General features: G+C 36.2%; 2 protein-coding genes across 4 annotated transcripts; both read right to left on the bottom strand.

Moving 5' to 3' along the window:
* Positions 1-51: 51 nt before the first annotated feature.
* LOC138126179 (sodium- and chloride-dependent GABA transporter ine-like) lies at positions 52-17,936 on the bottom strand. Of its 2 annotated transcripts, none has more exons than XM_069041875.1 (10): positions 17,225-17,936; positions 6,266-6,456; positions 2,487-2,621; positions 2,210-2,432; positions 1,895-2,162; positions 1,616-1,844; positions 1,456-1,568; positions 1,257-1,397; positions 829-1,206; positions 52-780 (listed from the first exon to the last, which is right to left on the bottom strand). In XM_069041875.1, the coding sequence occupies exons 1-10, from the start codon at positions 17,680-17,682 to the stop codon at positions 241-243; spliced, it is 2,676 nt and encodes an 891-aa protein (XP_068897976.1). In that variant the 5' UTR covers positions 17,683-17,936; the 3' UTR covers positions 52-240. The 2 variants fall into 2 exon arrangements, with proteins under 2 accessions (XP_068897976.1, XP_068897977.1); XM_069041876.1 differs by lacking the exon at positions 17,225-17,936 and adding an exon at positions 7,894-8,054.
* A 386-nt stretch (positions 17,937-18,322) lies between these two features.
* LOC138126184 (BTB/POZ domain-containing protein 9-like) lies at positions 18,323-20,912 on the bottom strand. 2 transcript variants are annotated; one of them, XM_069041895.1, is made up of 11 exons: positions 20,365-20,911; positions 20,242-20,310; positions 20,125-20,191; positions 19,814-20,070; positions 19,503-19,764; positions 19,253-19,454; positions 19,038-19,197; positions 18,861-18,982; positions 18,718-18,812; positions 18,442-18,656; positions 18,323-18,392 (listed from the first exon to the last, which is right to left on the bottom strand). In XM_069041895.1, the coding sequence occupies exons 1-11, from the start codon at positions 20,500-20,502 to the stop codon at positions 18,339-18,341; spliced, it is 1,641 nt and encodes a 546-aa protein (XP_068897996.1). In that variant the 5' UTR covers positions 20,503-20,911; the 3' UTR covers positions 18,323-18,338. The 2 variants fall into 2 exon arrangements, with proteins under 2 accessions (XP_068897996.1, XP_068897995.1); XM_069041894.1 differs by having other exon boundaries at positions 18,323-18,656; positions 20,365-20,912.
* Positions 20,913-21,128: the final 216 nt, after the last annotated feature.

Consider the following 21,128-nt stretch of genomic DNA (forward strand, 5'->3'; position numbering starts at 1 on the left):
TGGTTTGATTGAGTCTTGTTCGGAAGTCAAAGGGTAAGTAATGTTCACTGATTAAAATATCAAAGTTTATTGCCTTTCGTACACTGCGTCGATGGAAATTAACTTAAATAAAAATCTACCTATATCACAACGTTGTTTTTTATTTCATTCTTAAAAAATACTTGATGGATACTTTGAGCTAATCTACAGCATTTCGTCTAAATTAAGGGAATGTTCATTGTTCACTATTCTTTGGCGCAATCACAATTTACTCTCGTGCAGATGACCATCACTGTCCGAACTGTCCTCTCCTTTTTCTTTGACGTTCGGTTTGATTTGCTTTGTCGCATCACTCGACGCAAGATTAATGTTCAGATGAGACGAGTATTCGAGTGATTCTGGTGTTTCGTTGCGCTCTTCGGGAACGACTTCAGGATTTGTACTCTCAGATGTGGGGTCATCAGCTTGGAACCGATCCTCTTCGGGGATGGTCCCATTTTGAACGTGGTTTTTGACGTCTTCCTTGGAATTCTCCAATCTGTGACGGGTCACCTTGTCTATATTCAAAGCGAACGGTTTTTGCACGTTATTAATTTTCTCCAAATCGAATTTGTGGACGGTCGAAACGCGAGTTAGAGGAATGTAGAAGGGTACCGTCGTCAAATTACCGTCTTTTCCGTCGGGTTTGTGCATTACCAACATCGGCTCGATCTCACCCTCTGTCGTGACGCACTCGCAATCAAAATCTTCACACTTGGGGCATTTATCGAACAAATCCGACTTCAAGCTGCTCTTCAGTTTCTGAAATTGGACAGTTAAGTAATGTGGAGGTGCGAGTCGAAGACTCACCTCCATGAAGGTTTCTCCCGGAGACTTTATAAAAACGCAGACCATGCAAATAGGGATGCATAAAATCGAGAGGGCAGATATTATCCAACCGATCACAATTGCCCAGACGGGGTAGTGGTACTCGCCATTGTTGTAAGTAGGGGACTCGTAGTCGATCATGCAGAATACCCAGACCGAAAAAATCATAAGGGGCGTAGCCACCATCCAACAGAACTTGAAATAAATGTTAGGTTGGCGTCCGGTCATCGTCTTCACATTTTTGCTCAATCTTCCGACTCCGTAGAACCAAGCGATCGCTATCATCTCGAAGAAGGCGAGGTACATGATCGAGATGGAGGCGGCGTAATGGTCGATCAGCTGGAAGAAGTAGATTCCCCCCTAAAAAATTCAGTAGAGATGGTTCTAGCAAAAGTGAGTAACTGCTGCACCTGTGTGACGTTGGGTAAACCACAAATCAGGGAGACCACACAGATGATCAAGACCAAGACCTCGTGACACATCAGATTCTTCTTGATCCAGGCGGGAAAGCCGTCTTGGATCGAAGTCACGACGACTTCAACGATGGCGAACTGGAAGATATCTAGATGAAACAATATTACAATACTTATAACACTTCTTCATCATTACTTGGCTGTTGAGGGCCAGACAGATCAGCATGAAGAAGAACAGAACAGCCCAAAGTTGCGCCGCCGGCATCTTCGCCATTGCTTGCGGGTACACGACGAATATCAGACCCGGACCTACACAATTACAATTATTTACGTTTCACCCCGACGGGAAAAATTACCGTCATCGATGACAGCTCGGATTGACGTGCCTTGCTCATGAGCTATGTTACCAATTGTGGCAAAAGCGAAGATGCCGACTAGAAGACTGGTGACGGCGTTGACAAAAGACACGGCCAGCGTATCGTGAAGTATGTTGTTGTTGTATTTGCTGTAACTAGCAAAAGAGATCATCGACCCAAAAGCTATCCCCATCGAGTTAAAAGTCTGAGCGGCAGCGTTGACCCAAACCTGCAAAACTTAATTTTATTTCGCTCAACTCTACTCGGCGACAGTTCCACCTTGGCCTCTAATAGTAAGTGAAACTTGGGCTTGAAGAAGTATTGCATCCCTTTATCGGCGCCTTCGAGCGTCAGCGACTTGGCCAAAAAGACGATGATGAGCACGAACGGCAAAGTCGCGGTGAAATAGCGCACCTTCGCCGACGACTTGATGCTCTTCCAGATGGCGAAGTAGACCAAAACCCACGCACAGATCAAACACGCCACCAGCTCCCACCGCAGACTGTCGAAGTCTTCGATGCCGTCGCCGATCTGGAGCACCTTCTTACTAGAATCAAAATGAGGATCGGGATTTTTCGACAGATGGTCGCTTACTCGTAAAACTGTTCGGCAGGAGTTTGGCTACTGAGGGGTTTCGAAATGTTGGCCGAGGATTTACTGGGGACCCAACAGGCGTCACTGTTCCATCTATGAGAGCAGTCTTCCCAAGGCTGTTTCGCTTTGAAAGAGGTGAAGAAATAATAGATTCCGTACGCTATTATCACACTGTAGTATGTGGACATCAAAAACGATATAACTACGCTACCTAGACCGGTTCCTGGAACAAAACAGTAAAGAGACGTGGAAGAGGGTCAGAATTATACGCCATTACCTTTCAATAAAGGACATAAGTGGCCCAAGGCTCCGATAGGACCCCGCCCCGTGAACTGACCGACGCTTAGTTCCATGTACAACATGGGGACGCCACACACCACCATTATTATCGCATAAGGGATGAGGAACACACCTGGAGAAAATGCATGTGTCATATTTTTTTAATTATAGTGGACGATAAATGTTCTCGTCTGGTGTTTATTCGTGGTGAACTTCAAAACTAACGATCCACCTGTTACTTGTATTTCATAAAATGCACTTTAAACTTTTAATTTTAGAGTTTCGAATAACTAACTTAGATTTAAATAAATCTAAATGAACTCGATTTATTACATAGGTAGGTACTTATTTACTTTCAGTACCGATAGTGGATAAAAAACATTGAATTCTTATCAACGCTTTTTATTTAATTTTTATATTTGCGTTTCCCTAGTGTCGCAATCAACATGTTTTTTTTTGTATATGTAGTCTCGATAACGTGAACCAATTAATGCAGGCGGTGTTCACGTTTTCGAAAAGTTCACGTTATGGAATACGCAGACAATAATAAAGGCGGCCTTACACCAAGGCAACAATTGGCAACATATTGCCTGCAACATTTTTTAGTAATGACCGGCAACATTACCAAAAAATGTTGCAGGCAACATGTTGCCAATTGTTGCCTTGGTGTAAGGCCGCCTTTACACAGGCCTACAAATCAAAACTTTTTAATCGTTGTTTTGATAACTGATTTTGTATAATATTGGAGCCCTGATTACAAAAATACCCTTCATTCTTTTGTATCACGTCAGGTTTTTTCACAATTAACAAAAAATCATTTTCGTAATCAGGGGGTCGAAATTGTTCAAAAACTGTCAATTTTATGCAACCAACGAAATCAGTGTAATTGATGTAGATTTTATCAAATGTGCACAGATTGAAAATACATGAAAAAAAATTATAATAACATTTATTTATCAAATGAAACAGATACATACATAGTCCAATTTTTACCCTTTTGAGGTGACGTCACGATTTCTTTCCTCGCTTTCTCTCTATTGAAACGACAGAAACAGAAAAAAACAAAACAAGCGGCACGTTTATTTATTGTTGGTTACTTTGTGGTTATTTTATGCTCCTGTCAATTTGACAATTTTTAATTTCTTTCACTTATTGCATTGATTACAAACATAACCTTTCGAAGCAATTGTCAACAAATTTGAAACGTAATAGTTAATTCAAATTTGTTTCTGATCCTAGCTCAAACATACGTGAAGTTACTAGATAATGACGTCATCGCAAAAGAGTAAAAATTGGACTCTACCACGGCATGAACAACAATCTGTTCGCAATGAAACAATTGAAAACTATTGGTGTTTTTGTCTCGTAATTGGCACTGATCAGATGTTTTTACTTGACACGACATTAAAAAAAAGTAGGTGATATCGGTTTGGTTGACAACCGGAAATGCGTTTAGATTACAGTGGTACCAAAATCATTCAAATTTCTTGATCACCCGGTAGGTAAGTACTATTGGGGACACGGAAAACTGGGCAGATGTGTCATTCAGTTGTCAAAATTTCTAAACCATACCTTAGCTACTCATAACCAAGCTTCAGTTAATTTGACAGTTTTTTTGAAAATATCAATCATAATGACAGTAAAGGTGCATTTACATTGACACTTTTTGAAATGACAATAGCAGACTGCCCAGGATTCCATGTCCCTCATTGTACATATGTAAAGTCCATTCAAAAATCAAAAAACCACCAACGTCGCATTTTCCTCGATAATTACTGTCGGCAATCTGGTGAGACTTGTAATTTTAAGGTTAAATGTTTATTAAGTGTCTTTGTTTTTCTGGGCATGTTTAAGTAAAAATAATAAGCATCAATAAATAAATGAAACGTGCTGCTAATAAAACAATATGAACGAAATTCAAAGCAACTGAATTTTATTTTGAATCAAATAAATGTCATCATTTATAGTCACCAACATACCTAGTATGAACAAATATCTACCTAGGGGTTTTTAAATTTGACCAACCTAAAGCAACAGGTGGTGGTTTTTTGATTTTTGAATGGACTTTACTGTCGCGAGCAAAAAATTCTGGTCGTCAATGTCATTTCAAAATTTGGTTAGTTTGTCACAAATTAAAATTTTTTCCCTGTCTAATTATACCCACGCCAACAAAGTGTCAAAAAATTAAATAATTAATGTCAATTAATGTCATACAACATGATGATAGGTTATGATTTTACGATCGTTTTACAATGGAGCATTTTCCATTGCGTCAAAACATGATTTTGACGACCAGTTTTTTTTTGCTTGCGACAGTACAGTTGGATTTAAAAAAAACGGGACACGTCAAAAAAAATTGACACAATTTTTTTGGTTTTTTAATAGTGTGAAACCTTCTTTCGAGAGATATGTTAGAATTATGGTCAAAATTCAATGACATTTAAAAAAATTATTTGATAGGTACTGTCAAGTAGACAATTAATTGACAAATGGACAAAATCAAATTTACATTAGGAAAATTTTCGTTTCCCAGTTTTTTTGTAACCAACTGTACCAATTAATGGCGGTTTTGCTCCTTATTGAAATTCTTTTGATTAAACTTTTGACACATTTTTTTCGCAACAGGATGGTGCAAACTCGCATCATGTGTTGCAGTGTTTATTTCTTGATTAGATTTATATCTCTTCGGTGAATAACCGGATTAAACGTATTTAATCTTTTTCTGCTAAACGGATTAAAAAAATTAAATCACTTTCAATGTTTTAAATGACATTGTCTTATGCGTCAGTCTCAGATGTATCTTCTGCTTTTTCGTCCGTATGCTGAATACACAATTTTTCATGTTTATGATATTCTACAATCCAGGATAAGTAACAATAGACAATAAAACAAAATATAACTAATTAACTACTCAGTAAAACTGTTTTATTTGCAGTTACTCATAAAACATCATACAGTAGTAAAAATTTGGTTTGTCTTTATTACGCTTATTTTGTGTTTGTTGCTTTTCACCTTTTTCATTATTCTTTTCTTGTTGTTTGTTTGTTTTTCGATAAAAATTCTACGTAATTAGTTCTATTCATCTTGACAGATATTTTCTTCAAGATAAAGTTTATTATTCGATATCATGAACAAAAAGCTGAATTCATTTGTGACTGTCGTGATTTGAGTGATAACTCCTCTTATGCAATCATTTCGAAATTTCCACTGCAATCAATCATTCTTTTGAAGTGGTGTACTTTTAATCAACCATTTTCCCAACATTACAATCAACAAGTGACTGATTATCACAAATTGATTAAGAACTGCAGACAAATCTGAGCGAGTGAGCGGTGAGATTTTGTGTAAAATGGTAGATGAGTAACAAATATTTAACATTTTGAATCTCCTGGAAGCTGAATCAGGTTTGAAGAGAATAAGAAAAAAAGTAGATTTTCTTGTCGTCATCGTATTTCATGTTATTATGTCATTGACTAATCCGTCGAATTAATTACCGTTTCCACCGCTTATGAATGAGTCAACACTTACTATACCTACTATTATTTTTCGCCACGACCTCGTTCCGATCATCGAAAGTAACATTTTTTTTTTCGCTAAAACCGATTACTCTGTCCAAACAGCGATTTCTGTTGGGGTTCAACAACTCTAAATTTCGTTTTCCCCGTGTTATCAACGCATTTGCGCAACCTGACCTTATCCGAGCCCTCGACAGAGCGCCGACATGACACACTTTTTCATCACACAATTCAACACCTAGACCTTATTTTTAATATTCACCTCCTCCACTCTTGTAACACAAATAGGGAAACCTCCAAACCGAACCCAGGCCGACGCTGTATCCGACGCAGGCGAGGACGAATTGGAGTTTGTTCGACCAAGTTTGTCTTCTTGGCTTAATATAGACGCTGTCCTCGTCGTCGCCGCTTCCATCATCGCTCTCGGCGTCGTATAAATACTCCTCCGGCGGTCTGCAATTTCAAAAGAACAATCGATTCGTGGAACAAATCTGACCTTGTTGATTACTTCCGTTTGTGCGGCCGTCATGTGATACAGCAATATTATTTGTAATGACCGTGTGCGCCTCAATATTTCTAAATCTGACTGTATCTTCGATCTGTTTTGTGCATGACCAAAGGGGTAGATCCTGTCGCTGTCAATTAATGTGAAAAATGCTTCGTGTTCGCACTGTATAATTATTTGAACCACCTGTCAAGATCACAATGAGTTGATTGTTAGGATGACCTGGTTTTGTGGGAAACCGCGACTGTTCAAAGTCACGTCTGGGATTAATTCGACAGGTTTTAACTAACATCAACGGTATAGATTAAAGCAGTAAATAATTGGTGATTTAAATAAAAATCTGCTATCTACTTTGTACCTTTTACATTTACTATTTCCTAACTTATGATTTATGAATAATGACTTTCTAAAATTGTAAAGTGAGAATCAATGAATAATTTGTTGTTCCTTGTTGTTCCCTCTCCAAACAATTTAACATTTTTTATAATCTAATCTTTAGGCACCTAAATTTCTGAAGTATCGCATGATGATGTAATAAATGTTTTAATTTTCTTTATCTACGACCATTAAATAATACGTTTATTATTTACGTAACTATAGATACATTATGCTAGTCATAAATTACACCTGTGACTTATTATAAGTCACTTGTGATTTATCATAAGTCGCAGATCTTAAAAATTTTGTAAGCTAAGTGTTTTATGGAAAAAAGTCGTAGGTCGTAGATAAAATGTTGTGTTTAACTCATGGATTATGATAGGCATTATTAGCTCGTCAAATAATATTCTATTATATTTCTAACAATTGCATACGTTTCCAATAAAAAGAATAATAGTAATTTATTACACGAGTTTTATAAGACACCATTTTATCGCACGCGTTTTTTAGAGCACGAGCAAAATGGCTTATAAAACGAGTATATTTTTTCTACTTTGCCCCTTAAATTTAAAAAAAGTTCAAAACATAATGCTAGGAAAATTATATTTGGAAAATATAAGGGTTGGTAACGCTGCTAAATAGACGAACAATTCTAAGTTTTGAATTTAAAGCGTCGTGAAGTGTAATGCTCAGTGATCACGTAGCACCACTCACTATGAGCCACTGTCAACATTAAAAATTTAAGTAAATGTTCCTGAAACGCATATCGAAAAGAGCTCCTTTTCGAAACCCGTTTGAGTGTTATTCTGACTGTGTTATAGGTGTAAAATAGAAAAAAAAATTACCAAATATAAAAAAAAAATCAAACACGTCATCGCTTCTCTTTTAACACAAAAAGTGTAGTACCTTGAACCCCGCATTTTCTCCATCAAACAGTTAACCTTGCCATATTTAAGTATTACTGTCTATTTTATAGATTTACAGGGTGTCAACTAATCATAACTTACAATACTGTGGGGAAAACGAATCCGTATTGGTCTATCCTTGGTCTAGGCTTAATGTAATACACTTTACGACCACCCATGACTCCGTTTTATTCACCAAACAAGTCGCATTGCTCAAACACTAATACTGAATGGACAAAATTTGTTATTTCTTCGATATTTATAAAGCAGACGCCAATATTAGCACATTTTATTTAGATTATTAGATACGAATTGAGTACGTCAACAGTCGAGATATGTGATAATTTGTTCTGAAGGGCGGAATTACTTAACAAATCGTACTGGAACAGATTTGGATCAACGCCAAGTAAAATATTTTCGAAACGAATTGTTTCAGTTTTGTGTCTGGGTGTCCTGCTTTTGTTACTGAAACAAAATTGAATCGATTTGGAAAACTCTGGAAAATTTTAAACATGATCGAAAAATAGTACAGTGGCGAGCACGGAATCTCGCACACATTGGACATTGCACCGACATAATTTTATTAAAATGAGATACTGGCGACATTTTCGTGACAGTTTAGGTGAAACGTCATTCATGATCAATATGTGATGATTGATTATAATGACAACAAAGCTTAGACTAGATAGTTTTTTTTTAATGACATACAAATTGGTGTGCGAAATTCCGTGCTCCCAACTGTACATTCTTCAATGAGCGTATAATAATGGCTATTATTCAAGAGAATGAAAATTCCAACACGAGCCCTAGGCGAGTGGTGGAATCGTCCGAGTGAATAATAGTTTTTATACACGACTTGAATACTACGACTATACCAAGAAAAAACAATCTTTGAAAATTGAATTTAATTTGAATTTTAATATTTAACAATTAAAATTGTGCCTTGTTGAGCGGTTGCTACGCGGTGCTCGACTTATTGTTTACAAACGCATCCGATTGATGATAGAATGAAAATTCGAGGGATATGATTGGCTGACAGCTGTGGATTTCAGTATATTCTATCACGGGGTGTGGAATTGATATCATTCTTTCATTGAATATCCAACAAGAATGCATTCATTCTTTAATAGTCGTAGAGAAAATTAGATACTCGCAAGGTGTGATCTATGCGATGATTAATATTCATGGAGCTTCCTAAATGTCTGGTCGAAGAGTGGGGAAATTAAAGATTCATCTTGCGTCCTAAGCCAGTTCAAGTGTCCTGCGTACCCACTCCAAAAAACGGATTGAAATTTAAAAATTATCGTACATAAAAATGAATGAGTAAACAGAATGATATAACTTACAGCTGCCGTTTCAAACGAAGGAAAGGTACACATAATGCTTATCAGTTTTGAAAAAACAGAATGATCGTTCAAATCTAGAGGTAAAATTCTACTTTTTGCTGGTTCTGTATTATGTTGTTATTAACAAATAAATGTACTGAAGATTATGACAAAGTGAGGTTATAAAAGTGTCATATTAATGAGAAAAAATATTTAATCTGTTATTTTTCTATTTTACACCGTGCTGTACTGATGACCTGCTATTCTCATTTCTTTTGAGCAGTGTCTTGTTGATAAAAACTTTGGAAAATATTGAACCTCTTGCGTAGATGTGAGTCAAGGTCGGTAAAAATGTAATAAAAAAACCTCTTGCGGAGATATAAATTCCAGACATGAACGTGCGTTATAATAAGTTATAAGATTTAAACTCATCACTTTCTTGTGTAAGGTAATATAATAAAAAAGATTAATTCGGGATAATGAGCTTGGCCCCAACTAATCTTTGTTATTATGAAACATGTCGAAGCGAGCGGACCTTGCGTGGAATTTTTGAACAATTTTATATTTATTTGCAGTGCAAACACTACCTCTACCACTTTCCGCTCGAATTATCCTTGTGGGCCTTCAATCAAAAACAATAAACGTCATCACAGCGATTGCTTAATAAATTATGATAAATGTGTAAAGTAATTTGTTTATAACGAGGTGTAAATATTTAAAATGTATTGTGTAAAAGTCAGTAGACGACGACACACGTGACAAATTAAGCGCTAATTATTTATTATCATTCAGTTCGTTTAAATTTAGCACTGGAATCCGTATTCAATTTGTTTAAATATGTATTATTGTGCATTAAGAGGTGGCAGTGAAAGTGCGCTTTTGACGCACAAATCTGTCATAAATTGTCCAAATTTGAACGCTAATCCTGGCGGCTGCATACATCCTGGAGTCCCGAGTGCAACAATTGATCTCTCCCCGGCCGAAATTAGCGGCATGCAGGACTAAAGCGGCCACTTCCTGCAGAGGATGCGCTAATCGGCGACCTTGTTGGCCAATCTGACCTCTAATTTTCTCGTTCCTGTCGAGGATTGTAGTATTTATGTGGTCCACTGTTTCGCTTTAACCTGATTTCGACGAGAATCAAACAATTTCGTCAGTATCGTACTGACGCTATTATCATGCAAACCTAGTGCTGAATAATAAAGATTATTATTTTTTGCGTTCTGAGAAACTCTAATGAGTAATGAGAAATCGGACAAGTTGCCTGAAACACCTCTCAACCATCTCTGAACCTCAATTCGTGACAGCTAGCGTTAAAAAAAGCACTGACGATGAATCTTGGACAAGGTTTATTTTTGTGTTTATTATGTTTAACATGAGCGTCGCGAAAATAACATAATCGATTATCGAAATTACTATGTTTGTACAAGTTTGCAAATAAAATTGATAATGATTTAATCAGGTTTCAGGGAGAAGCGGAGTCGTCTTGAGCACGACCTGCTGTCTTGAGTAAGGATGTAGAGCAAATGTTTATTGCCAGCAATGCCAACACTTTCTCTAAGCAGTATAAATAATATTGTTGGCGTTGTCAGGCAGGTGATGACCCAAAACATTCACCCAAACTTGTTATTAAAAACTGGTTCAAAGAAAAAATAAATATGTTGATGGTTTATTTAAACATCAAAATTACTACACTAAATACAATTTTTTTCCATTAAAAGAATTAAAAATTGAATTAAATTTTTTGTAGTTGACGGCAGAAGAGGCCAAAGCTGGATCCGCTCGCACGCCAAAGACCTTGAGCCGTAACGAATTCCTGAAATTTTAATTAGTCGTCTGATTTTTATGTTGAGGACATTCACCCCAACTTTTTTCCAACTGTTGACACTAACGGACCGTAAAATTTAACGACTTCTGACCACAATACTACAAATTAAGAGATCCATTCAGATTTTCAGTCGAAATTCTCCGCTTCGCATGTTTTTTTGCTTGATTCTCGACTCATTGTTACATAATGTATGTTAGTATGTTTACAAAAGTCGTTTTTACTTTGTCAAGGTCGACTTTCTTCAACGTATGTATATCGCTGGTGGAAAAAAGTCGTCGCCAAAACTGCTCACGTTTACTAAAGACATGCGGGATCTAAGACATTAAACATTTCTAACAAGCGCTGCCAATTCCTTTCGCTTTTCATATGTTAATGCCTCATCCTGCGTCCGAGCTAAGAATTTTAAACGGTGACTAAATTAATCTTGGTATTATAAATTAATCGTAGTCGAGTGAAAACAGTCCCAGCTATTGGAAAATTCATGACGGCGACATTTCACTAGATTTCACACGATTTTACTGGAAATTTGCTCACAAGTGTCACACGATAATTTTACCCAGTCTTGTTTTCGGTAAAACAGGAAATGATGCATGTTAAAATGGCGGTTATCAAATTTTATTGCTTCTTTCCAATAGTAGGTAGGTCACATTTTTCACAAATTACGCTTATTGACTGTTTCTTCATCGACACTAACAAATAGATAAGTTTGAGAAAAATATGTTTATCTTTTCATCAAAAAGGGGAACGGTCTGTAACTGTCATTTCGATGAGAACTAGCAACGCCGCATTATGTTTTTGTATTGGAAGGTAATCGAAATCAAGAATTATTGTAGACGACTTTTTACTGGAATCCGGTTAAGTACAAGTCTAGTTTAGCCTTCAAGCTCCACTATTTAGTAGAATTAAAAAAAAACTTTTTACCTATCGGGCGAACATGAATCCACAGAGAGAATTATTTTAGGATTTTGTTTAAAATACATACCTACTCGTATATTAAAAGCCAAAAACATACGAAATTTAGCAATTACCCCACACAATCTTTTTAAACTTGATAAGAATTTTACAAAGGTTTAAACAGTTCTTGGAATAATTGCTTTGTTTAAGGTAATTCGCCCAGAACCTGACAATCAAAATACGTCTATATTTTTATCTTACTACAGAGTTATTCTAAATGATTGTAGTCGAAGTAGGCCATGCCCATGTTATTACGTTTTTGCCGCTTTCATGTGAACTGTCAGTTGTGTGTGTCCCTGTCACTGTCATTTTTTAGGTGAAAAGTGCGGAGATGAGGATTTTATTTATTTTTGTTAAATTAACGATTGAATCCAGAAATATTGAGTTGTTCTCCAATCAATTTTAAAAATATTGAGTTGTTTTGCACCCAATTTAACACATCATTTTGATGATTTTTTATGTGGAGCGGCAACCATAAATTTTACATTCAGTTTTCACGCCTACTTCGACTACAATCATTTAGAATAACCCTGTACATAGTACAAAATATCGAGTGATCAAATTAATTTATAATCGAGTCATCCATGGATTTGAATCCGTATGTCTTTTGCGATTGATAGGTCGAGATCTAACCTGTGTTTCGCAGTGTGATTATTGAAGGATGGGGTTCAAGTAACGACATACGATTAAATTATCGCTCTTTACATACTCGTTTTATGTGAAAATACAATAGCAGTCATTTTTATTTAGTCAGGTGATTGGATTTTTAAACACGTATTTAACTTACTGACAATCATATTATAGCCTGTAAGCCTGTTCACATTTTAAAGATTCACCATCTGTTGATTTACGTTAGTTAAACAATAAACATCCCTATAATCCCACACATACAATATCTGAAGACGATACATGTTGGCACAGTTGGAACGACAGTTTAATTGTCACATTCATAACAAAAATTCAAATTTAATGTTATGGCGCGCAAAGAAAGACATTTGTTAAGCAAAAAATTAAAAATTCAAGTAGCAACCACCTAGAGAAAAAGCTTTCATCATTAGGGGAATATTAATACTGTTGCATCTTTGAAAGATGTTGTAATTTTATACTTATATCAGGTATCTAGAGCAACTGTGAGTGCTGAAATAGAGCTACAAACGTCAACCAGTCGGAGAAAAAAAGAAATGTTCGTTTTAGAACCATCATTTCCTCGCGAAAGAGCTTGTGCGTAAAATTTATGAATACAGCATGTTATTGAAATGCGTTAGGAAAATTTAAACGGTGATAGAACTCATCAAAACAAATTACTTTTCTATTTACCATTTTTTTGAAAACTCAAATTTATGCTACGGCAAAAACCCAGGCGGATAGGTCTTGCAAAAACTTACTGACACAATTTAGTCACGTCCTTCACCTGCATGCGACCGTGTTTACCATTTAGTAGAAAGTGAATTTCCCGTAATTCTCCTTAAAAATGGTGCAGTACACTAATCCAGAGTTAACAGACATGATGCTCATCTACGGGGAAGCTTTATCAATTATCAAATGCTGATAAAACCAGGCGTTTGTATGTAGGTACATGAAGAGATTTCCCGATCACCAAGTTCCCTGTTCACGTACCTTTGTGAATGCTGTCAAGCATTTAAGGGATTATGGTACTTTTAGTCCTGTCCTGTCCTGTTGACGAAGAACTGAATGTTAGCTGCCGACGACTTGCATTACGAATTGACGTTTCCAGTTTTACAATTTGGAGAACGCTGCACGAACAGGGATTACATCCTTATCATCTTCAACGCGTTCAACACTTAAAATCAGAAGATCCACCAAGTCACCAAGTGACTTTTTTTATAGGGCCATTTAAAACAGATTGTGTATGAGACTCCAGTGGACACCGAGGCAATTCGAAAAAATTCTGACATTTTGATATGAACTCAAGCTTCTGTGACTCGAAGGGCACAGAAGAGCGTGCATCGATTACGGAGGGCGTCATTTCGAACATTTAATTTAAAAAGTTACTGCCCTTGATCAAGTGTGGTGCGTAACTTCAATGTCACTCTCACTTACTACGAATAAAGAATTGGTTTTTGCTTGACTATCTATGTTTTTATCTTCTTTCGCTTTTAAACTAGAATTTACGATCAAACTAATTAAAATTTTATCTGGGTTTAGAAAGATTTTTCGAAAAAATGGTAAATAGAAAAGTAATTTGTTTTGATGAGTTCTATCACCGTCTAAATTTTCTTAACGCATTTCAATAACATACTGTATAATAAACGTGGGGAATATTTTAATTTGAATAAGGTCACATTATTTTATTTATTTATTTTTATTTTTATGAAACATAGATTTATAAAAATAGTTCTTCCACAAGAGAATATAAAATAGTAAATTTATAATAAAAATATTAGATATTCATGTTATTTGATACCTTATTTCTTCTTCATTTTAAAATGTTTGCAAATTATTTACAAAATGGGTAAATACAAGACCTAACTCGGTAGATCTACCTACTGAAAAATCGATAGAATTGGCAATGCTGCACTTGATAGGGTTCGCCGCAAATTAGATACCGCCTTGCACAAATTCATATTTATAACCTCATCTTTTCGTGTTTAGCTAAATCAAGATTCGACAGTGTTGCCACGTGTTCACGTGTATATTCAATATAAATTGCGGTACATATTGGTGTTTCTTTGATATGCGAACAGATTATGTATAAATAATGATTTGACTAAAGATAACTTTTACGTAAAAGAAATATGACAACGTTGCATGAGCACAAGTCATCTATTGACGTCAAATCGTAAACAGTTAAAAATATTTCCAGAGATGTATCAAAAAGATTTGCAAAACAAAAAATAGGGAAGTGAGGTGAATCCAACCGGAGAAGAAAAGTTACAAAAATAAAACATTTTACTATGTGGATGATTTTCGCACGTCTAGTGTCTCACCGCGTGCTGCCAAAGTTGTAATTTGTCAACAACTACAGCTGATTAATTTAGACTTCGCTGGCAAATAATTATGTATAATATAATTCCGCTAATGTTTATGTAATTTACAATATTTAAACAATAGAATTTTCACTTTCAATAATTTTTATCTTGAATTTATTGAGGCTAAATTTTATTGAAATATAAGGTTTCAGTGAGTTTTTATTCCGCCAACAAATTGTCGCAAGCACTAAAAATGACAGAAGTTATTGAAACAATTATAATACAGCATACGTGAGTGAAATGACAGTTGTGGACGAAATTTTTGTCCGCCATAGTACAATGGTCGGCAATAAAAACTACCCATCACTTTTGTGTTACGTCAAAATCCAAATGTGTAATTATTATAATGCTTTTTTGACACTGACTTCTAAATGATGGCTAGTTTTTTTTTTGCCGGCCATTGTACAGTTGCGGCCGTTGAAATCTAAGACAGGAAAGATTTAAACACTCTGTATAAATTCCGAAATTTGATTAGCGTAAACAGGATTTTCATCAAGGATTATAAAGTCAGTGTCAGTATTTGACATATTAGGTCAGAATCGCGCGTAACTTTTGAAATGCCGCAATTATCTGATTTGCAAAAATGTGTTTGACTGAGGGACGGTGTGAGTATAAGAGCCATTGCGAGAGAAACTAATGTGGATAATGTTTGAGTGACATTTTGAGAAACGTCACTTTCAATACCATTTACAAAGCTAAAAGTTTGGCGTTGTCAAAGTGTCTGAGTTTTCAACGGCCGCAACTGTACATACAGGTATCCCAGAGTTGCGAAAAACCTCCATAACTTGTTTGTTATTATATACAGTGTGTCTCAATATTATAAAAACACTAAAGTTATGTTTTTTTAAACGGAACCTACCCAGTTTGATTTTATTTTTGAATTCTATGCTGAATTATGAACTAAATTTATACAGGTCGTTTTTGCTTATCTGCCATCGAAATTCTGGTAAAAAAAGCGCCACTGATCAAAAACGGTGGCAGATAAGTAAAAACGACTTGGGTAGATTTGATTCACAATTTAGCATAGAATCCAAAAATGAAATCAAACTGGGTAGGTTCCATTTAAAAAAAACAGAACTTTAGTGTTTTTATTAGGTATATTGGGACACCCTGTATATGTATATACAGCAATATTTTACGAATATGCAGTAGAAACGTAGCTATCATCTAGAAAAGACAAAAAGTTGATATCTTTCATAACAAACAAATTATGGAGCTTTTTCGCAACTCTGGGACACCTGTACATATTATGTTAATATTACGTTAATAAAAACGTTTACATTTATGTAGATATGTTTTCTCATAGAATGAAAAATATTTTCGGGTTGCGGTAATTTTTTGGCGCAGAGTATGTATAATAAAAATTCAGTTTTTTCATGAGATAGGTACGTTTCAAATTACAGTGTTTTTCTTTTGGTTTTCCTCTTGTCAATTGTATTTCACTATTTTTCAAAACTATTTCCTATCTCTATAAATGTCGAAGTGACGTAAATACGATATAGTTTTGAGAAATAGTGAAATACAATTGACAAAATAGGAAAACCAAAAGAAAAACATTGTAATAAGAAAAAACTTATTTTCTCAATAGTATTATATACGACACATTAAGAAACGTAAAACAATTTTCAATTAATGCTTGCCCACAACAAAATGGGGAAAACTTTAAACGTCTCTTAACAAACGATCTGAATCAACTGAATCGAAGAAAATCTTTGACGGTTGACGATTTTCTACTATAATAATGTAGGTATTCTGAAATGTTTTTGTTTTGTTGTTTTCAATTTATGGTAAGTGATAATTGGGAAAGATTTGTACAGGTTATTTATGCAGGGTCGAATGAATGAATCCCTGCTGTAGTTTATTATTGTACAAGAAAAAGACACAAAATTTTTATATCAACATGACGGACGCAGCAATTTAAAAATGAGAACTTAATTGTCAAGCTGATAAAAGTTTAAAATACCATAATATTCTACAAGCAAACAGCTGTGAATAATCCACTTCTTTAGCCTCAACAGCATCATAAAGTAAGCTACTGCGATATTATTTTTTATTTTTGTGGTCATAAAACTGTAAATAATTTTAATCTCGAAGTTTGTCAACTACCGTGCTAAATTAATAAAAAACCAAAATGTACCAATATATTTTGTTTTTCGTTTTGATTTTTTTGTTGTTGTTGAAGGTTTGTCATATTTTGTGCGTTGTACCAGCAGTCACGCAATCATCACCGGTGGCAGGAACTGGTCCTTGTGTATAACCAAAGCAAACCTCTCCGAGGCCATTGCATTCAATAACCGTTCAGCAGCATTCCAGCCGCGCCAAAACAAAGAACTTACGTCGGCGGATTGACGATGTTGAAGAGCTCCACCGGCGAGGTGGGCACCCTCCTCACGATCATCTTCCTCCCGTCGGTGGAGCCCATCCCGACGGACGCCCACGACCTGACCGACGCCGCGTCCGAGAACGGTTTCGACACGTGACTTCCCGACTCGCTGCTAGTTTTGGGGAAGTTGATGTCGTACGCTGACCTCAGCGACCTGGTGCTGTTCTCTCGGCGGAAACTCGGCGAGCCCGGTTTCGAGGAGGCGACGAACATTTCGTGCGTTCGCTTCGGCAGCGCCGGCGACGACGCTCTTTGGTTCGCTTCTTTAGCATCGATATCACAGAATTTGTCTTCGGCGACGAGCGCGTTCAGCCGCTTCGGGACGATGTAAGGCTTCGGAGTGTCGTCCATTCGGACCGGTCTTTTGCTCGCGTTGAACTGGAGAGTCGTGACCTGGGGCTTAGGCTCCATGATTGGAAGATTGTCCGCAATTTGAGCCCACACTGCTGTTAACGAGTCCACATGGAAATCGGGCACACTTCATGTTTTGGACGAAAAGTGCGCGCACATTTTGCTACTCAACTAACTTTTTCCAAGATCAAACGATCAACGATTCCTCTACGACGACTGCCACGGCAAGACTGACGGCGAATTTGTTTTATAACCGCAATCTCGGGTCCCACTCTCGGCTATTATCGCTTTATTTTATTAATAATTGCGGATTTTATCTTGTCGTAGATGCGACGCTTGCACGCGTGATTCTCGCCTTCGGAATTCTAACTTTGGCTGTGTTTTTCTTTTTAAATTGTCGCCAAAACTTTATCTTGTTTGTGTCAGACACAAGTTCATCGTGACGATCGTTTAGGTTAACGAAAATATTATATCTACTACAACAACACGTCAACTCAAAATTAATCCACTCAATCGACAATACCACATAAACATAAGTATATATTTTTATTTTGGCCGTTACAATTTCAAATTCTGATAACTGTCGAAAACTTGTCTTGCTTTTGCGCAGATCTGCAACCAGAAATTCAACGCACAATGCTTCATTAAACTAGTAGGAAGAAGGTTTTGAGACATGACAAGCTGAATTCCAAAAACAACACATTTTCAATTCAGTTTTATTTACTTTGATCGTCATCAACAGGGCATTCGAAGTGGAGGCAGTGAAAACTCTATTAAAAAAAATAATAAAAACAGCTCAACAACATAAACGCAACCAACTTTGTTAGCCGTATTGTCAGTCCCAGTTATTCTGATAAAAACAACAGGTCTTTCTGTGAAGCGTAGGGTTTGCCAAGACTTCGAGGCTTCATTCTTGTGGTCAGCGACTACCGTCCAATCAGATTTATTCACCGAAGTCTCAATATAATACTTATAAGCTCTAGTGTCTTGATCCCAAAGCAACAACTTCACGCTAGAAATCATATAAGGCTGGGCTAAAAATATTTCTGCTACTTAGTATATATTTTTTCAACGACACAAAAATAAAAGACTCGCCTAATTGCACCACTATACTCCCTGAACCTATATTATGAGAAGTAAAATTTCCATAGTTAGTCGTAACTCCATCCAACAACGCAGCCGGATTAATCCTAAACACAGGTTAATTCAATTTTTTTAACAAAAATATTGACTCTTACCCTTCAACAACCACTGCTTTTTTGTCTTTGGTGGCAACATTTGTAGTCGGACAGAGTATTCCGTTTACAACTCTAGGAATTTTGCTCTTAAAATATGCTTCAACAAAAATTAAATGGAATGCCTGTAATAAGTGACAAATTAAAATAGTGGAGTACACTTTTGAAATAAATCCTGACAGGGTTTGCTGTATTGTGTGTCCCAACAATCCTCACATATTGTACTATTTGTTTGTCGAAATACAATTCTTGATGAGAACGACATGCATATTGACTATAATCAACGATTTTTTTCCATTTTTTCTGATCTATCGACACTTCAACGTAGTAACTGTAATATCTGCAATTTGCCAGATTTTTATTTGATCAAACGGTCAAAATATCTGTCCTATCACCTTCCATCATTGTCCCAAAGCCTCATATTAACATGATTGAGAAACACAGGAAAGCCAAGTTTGATGGTGAAACCGTTCTTGTCACCAATCGCACATTCCGCATACTTGTCTACGTTTCTGTTGCCTGTTAACAAAAACGTGGTCTTGCTTCCAAATATTACTTGAGACTTATATTCAGCTTTGACAACGTTGACATCCGTCACTTAAACAAATCTCTAAACGGTTATCGCTAAAAGAAAACAATTCTTACGCAATTTTGCCCTGCAACAAGACAGTTTTGGTTTAACCTCGACGATTTCAGCGATAGCTTGTAAAAGATTTTCAGAGTTCACTAACTTGGAAGGCCAAACGATCGAGACGATCTCGACGACAGTCAGCCAGGACAAACGAACACACTGTACGACCAAATCGTCAATATCATTATTAGTCTTGCACCACTTTGCGACGCTCTTAAAAATCTCGATTTCGGGAGCAAAAAACGAATCTCGCTGCAACAGTTTAATCATTGAAATCTGTAAAATACAACGTTAACACAACGAAGATGGTCTATTCTGTAGCTACTTGTGTCAGATCGCTGAAACAGTCGTTCGCCAAGACTTCCGAGGTGTGTTTATCCATGAAGACATGACAAGCGTCTCTTAGTTCTTTCAGATCGTATAGATTCGCGCTGTTCAGGATGGAGCAAATGTTTTTCAGATCTAACATAGTTTTTAATTTTTCGACGAAAACAGAAGCTAAATGTTTCATAGAGAACCGATGACTTAAACCCAGCAGTTCAAGTGTAAAGCTCATGTCGGACGGTTCCAAAGTGACGGTGCCTACAAGCGGTAGGTACCCTGAGTAAACAATTAAACATCAATTTGACAACAAACCCGTGTAGATGTATTTCAGTAACTTGCGAAAGGGGCCTGGAGAAGCGTCTGTTATTGTAATTTCAGTCTAGAAATGATTTTTTAAATTAAAAGAAATTAACGACAAAGCTGCTTTACTTGTTTTATTTCTTGTCCGCCGTCGTATAACAAAGCTTCAAAATACTTGCTTCTTGCGGCAAGTATGACCTGTAATTTTTTTCTAATAAAATATTTAAATATAATAAACAAGGGTTGTCATACCTTGTGGGCGTATATGTTTTCGCCATCCAAAATTAAAGTGATGTCTGAAAAATTCTGGTTGAGACAGAGTGCTGAAAAGTCTTCGACCAATTGGCAACAGTCCTTTATTGCGACTCTGTTTTCGTCCGAGTTACCCATAACGAAGTGTTAACTTTTACTTTTCAAAAATGCACTAACAATTCCACTTGGAAGTGCATTATATACGGATTTTAACCAGGAAATATGAAACCAACATCCGCAAACGTAAATATTTTTGTAAATATGTTCCTAAAGAGTTATCGCAATTTATTCAATAAAGCGGTTTGATAATTCGAAGTGCTGATTAGGTATTGAAATTGTTATTTTCTTGAAATTATCTGTCATCAGGTTTGCAATCAAATCTGAACTGCAACAACAATAATAATTTTATCAGTACCTGTTAGTAATCCGTAAGATAAATTAATCCGGCCTGAATACCGTATCACCGGGTGTCTGGTGGATTAGAACATAATAGTATAGCAAAATAAATGAAAACATAAAAAGTGGTATTTTTAAAGGAATTGATAGAAGTACAGGTAGGTATTTCACGAGTGATAGTGATAATGAACCCGGCGGAATTGAAAATGCAACCCACAATACATTTGTAACGCTAACGTGTATATTTTAAATACCGTATTGTTTTAAAATGAAATCATGAATCCATGACGGCTTTGCTTCCAATAATTTTATTTGTCACAACTGACATTTTCGAAAAAGTTAAAATACGACGATTGAAATGTATGAAC

The sequence above is a fragment of the Tenebrio molitor genome, chromosome 3 (genome assembly GCF_963966145.1).
Source record: "Tenebrio molitor chromosome 3, icTenMoli1.1, whole genome shotgun sequence".
Classification (NCBI taxonomy): Eukaryota; Metazoa; Arthropoda; class Insecta; order Coleoptera; family Tenebrionidae; genus Tenebrio; species Tenebrio molitor.

Excerpts from the sequence above, each read along its gene's own strand:
- LOC138126184 (XM_069041894.1), bottom strand. The coding sequence starts at position 20,502 with ATGGGTAACTCGGACGAAAACAGAGTCGCAATAAAGGACTGTTGCCAA. Across the intron at positions 20,192-20,241 it reads GCGGACAAGAAATAAAACAA|ACTGAAATTACAATAACAGA; the intron begins GTAAAGCAGCTT and ends AATCATTTCTAG. Across the intron at positions 18,813-18,860 it reads AAAGCAGTGGTTGTTGAAGG|GATTAATCCGGCTGCGTTGT; the intron begins GTAAGAGTCAAT and ends ACCTGTGTTTAG.
- LOC138126179 (XM_069041875.1), bottom strand. The coding sequence starts at position 17,682 with ATGGAGCCTAAGCCCCAGGTCACGACTCTCCAGTTCAACGCGAGCAAA. Across the intron at positions 6,457-17,224 it reads AACATCGTCAATCCGCCGAC|ACCGCCGGAGGAGTATTTAT; the intron begins GTAAGTTCTTTG and ends TTGAAATTGCAG. Across the intron at positions 1,207-1,256 it reads GTTTACCCAACGTCACACAG|GGGGGAATCTACTTCTTCCA; the intron begins GTGCAGCAGTTA and ends TGAATTTTTTAG.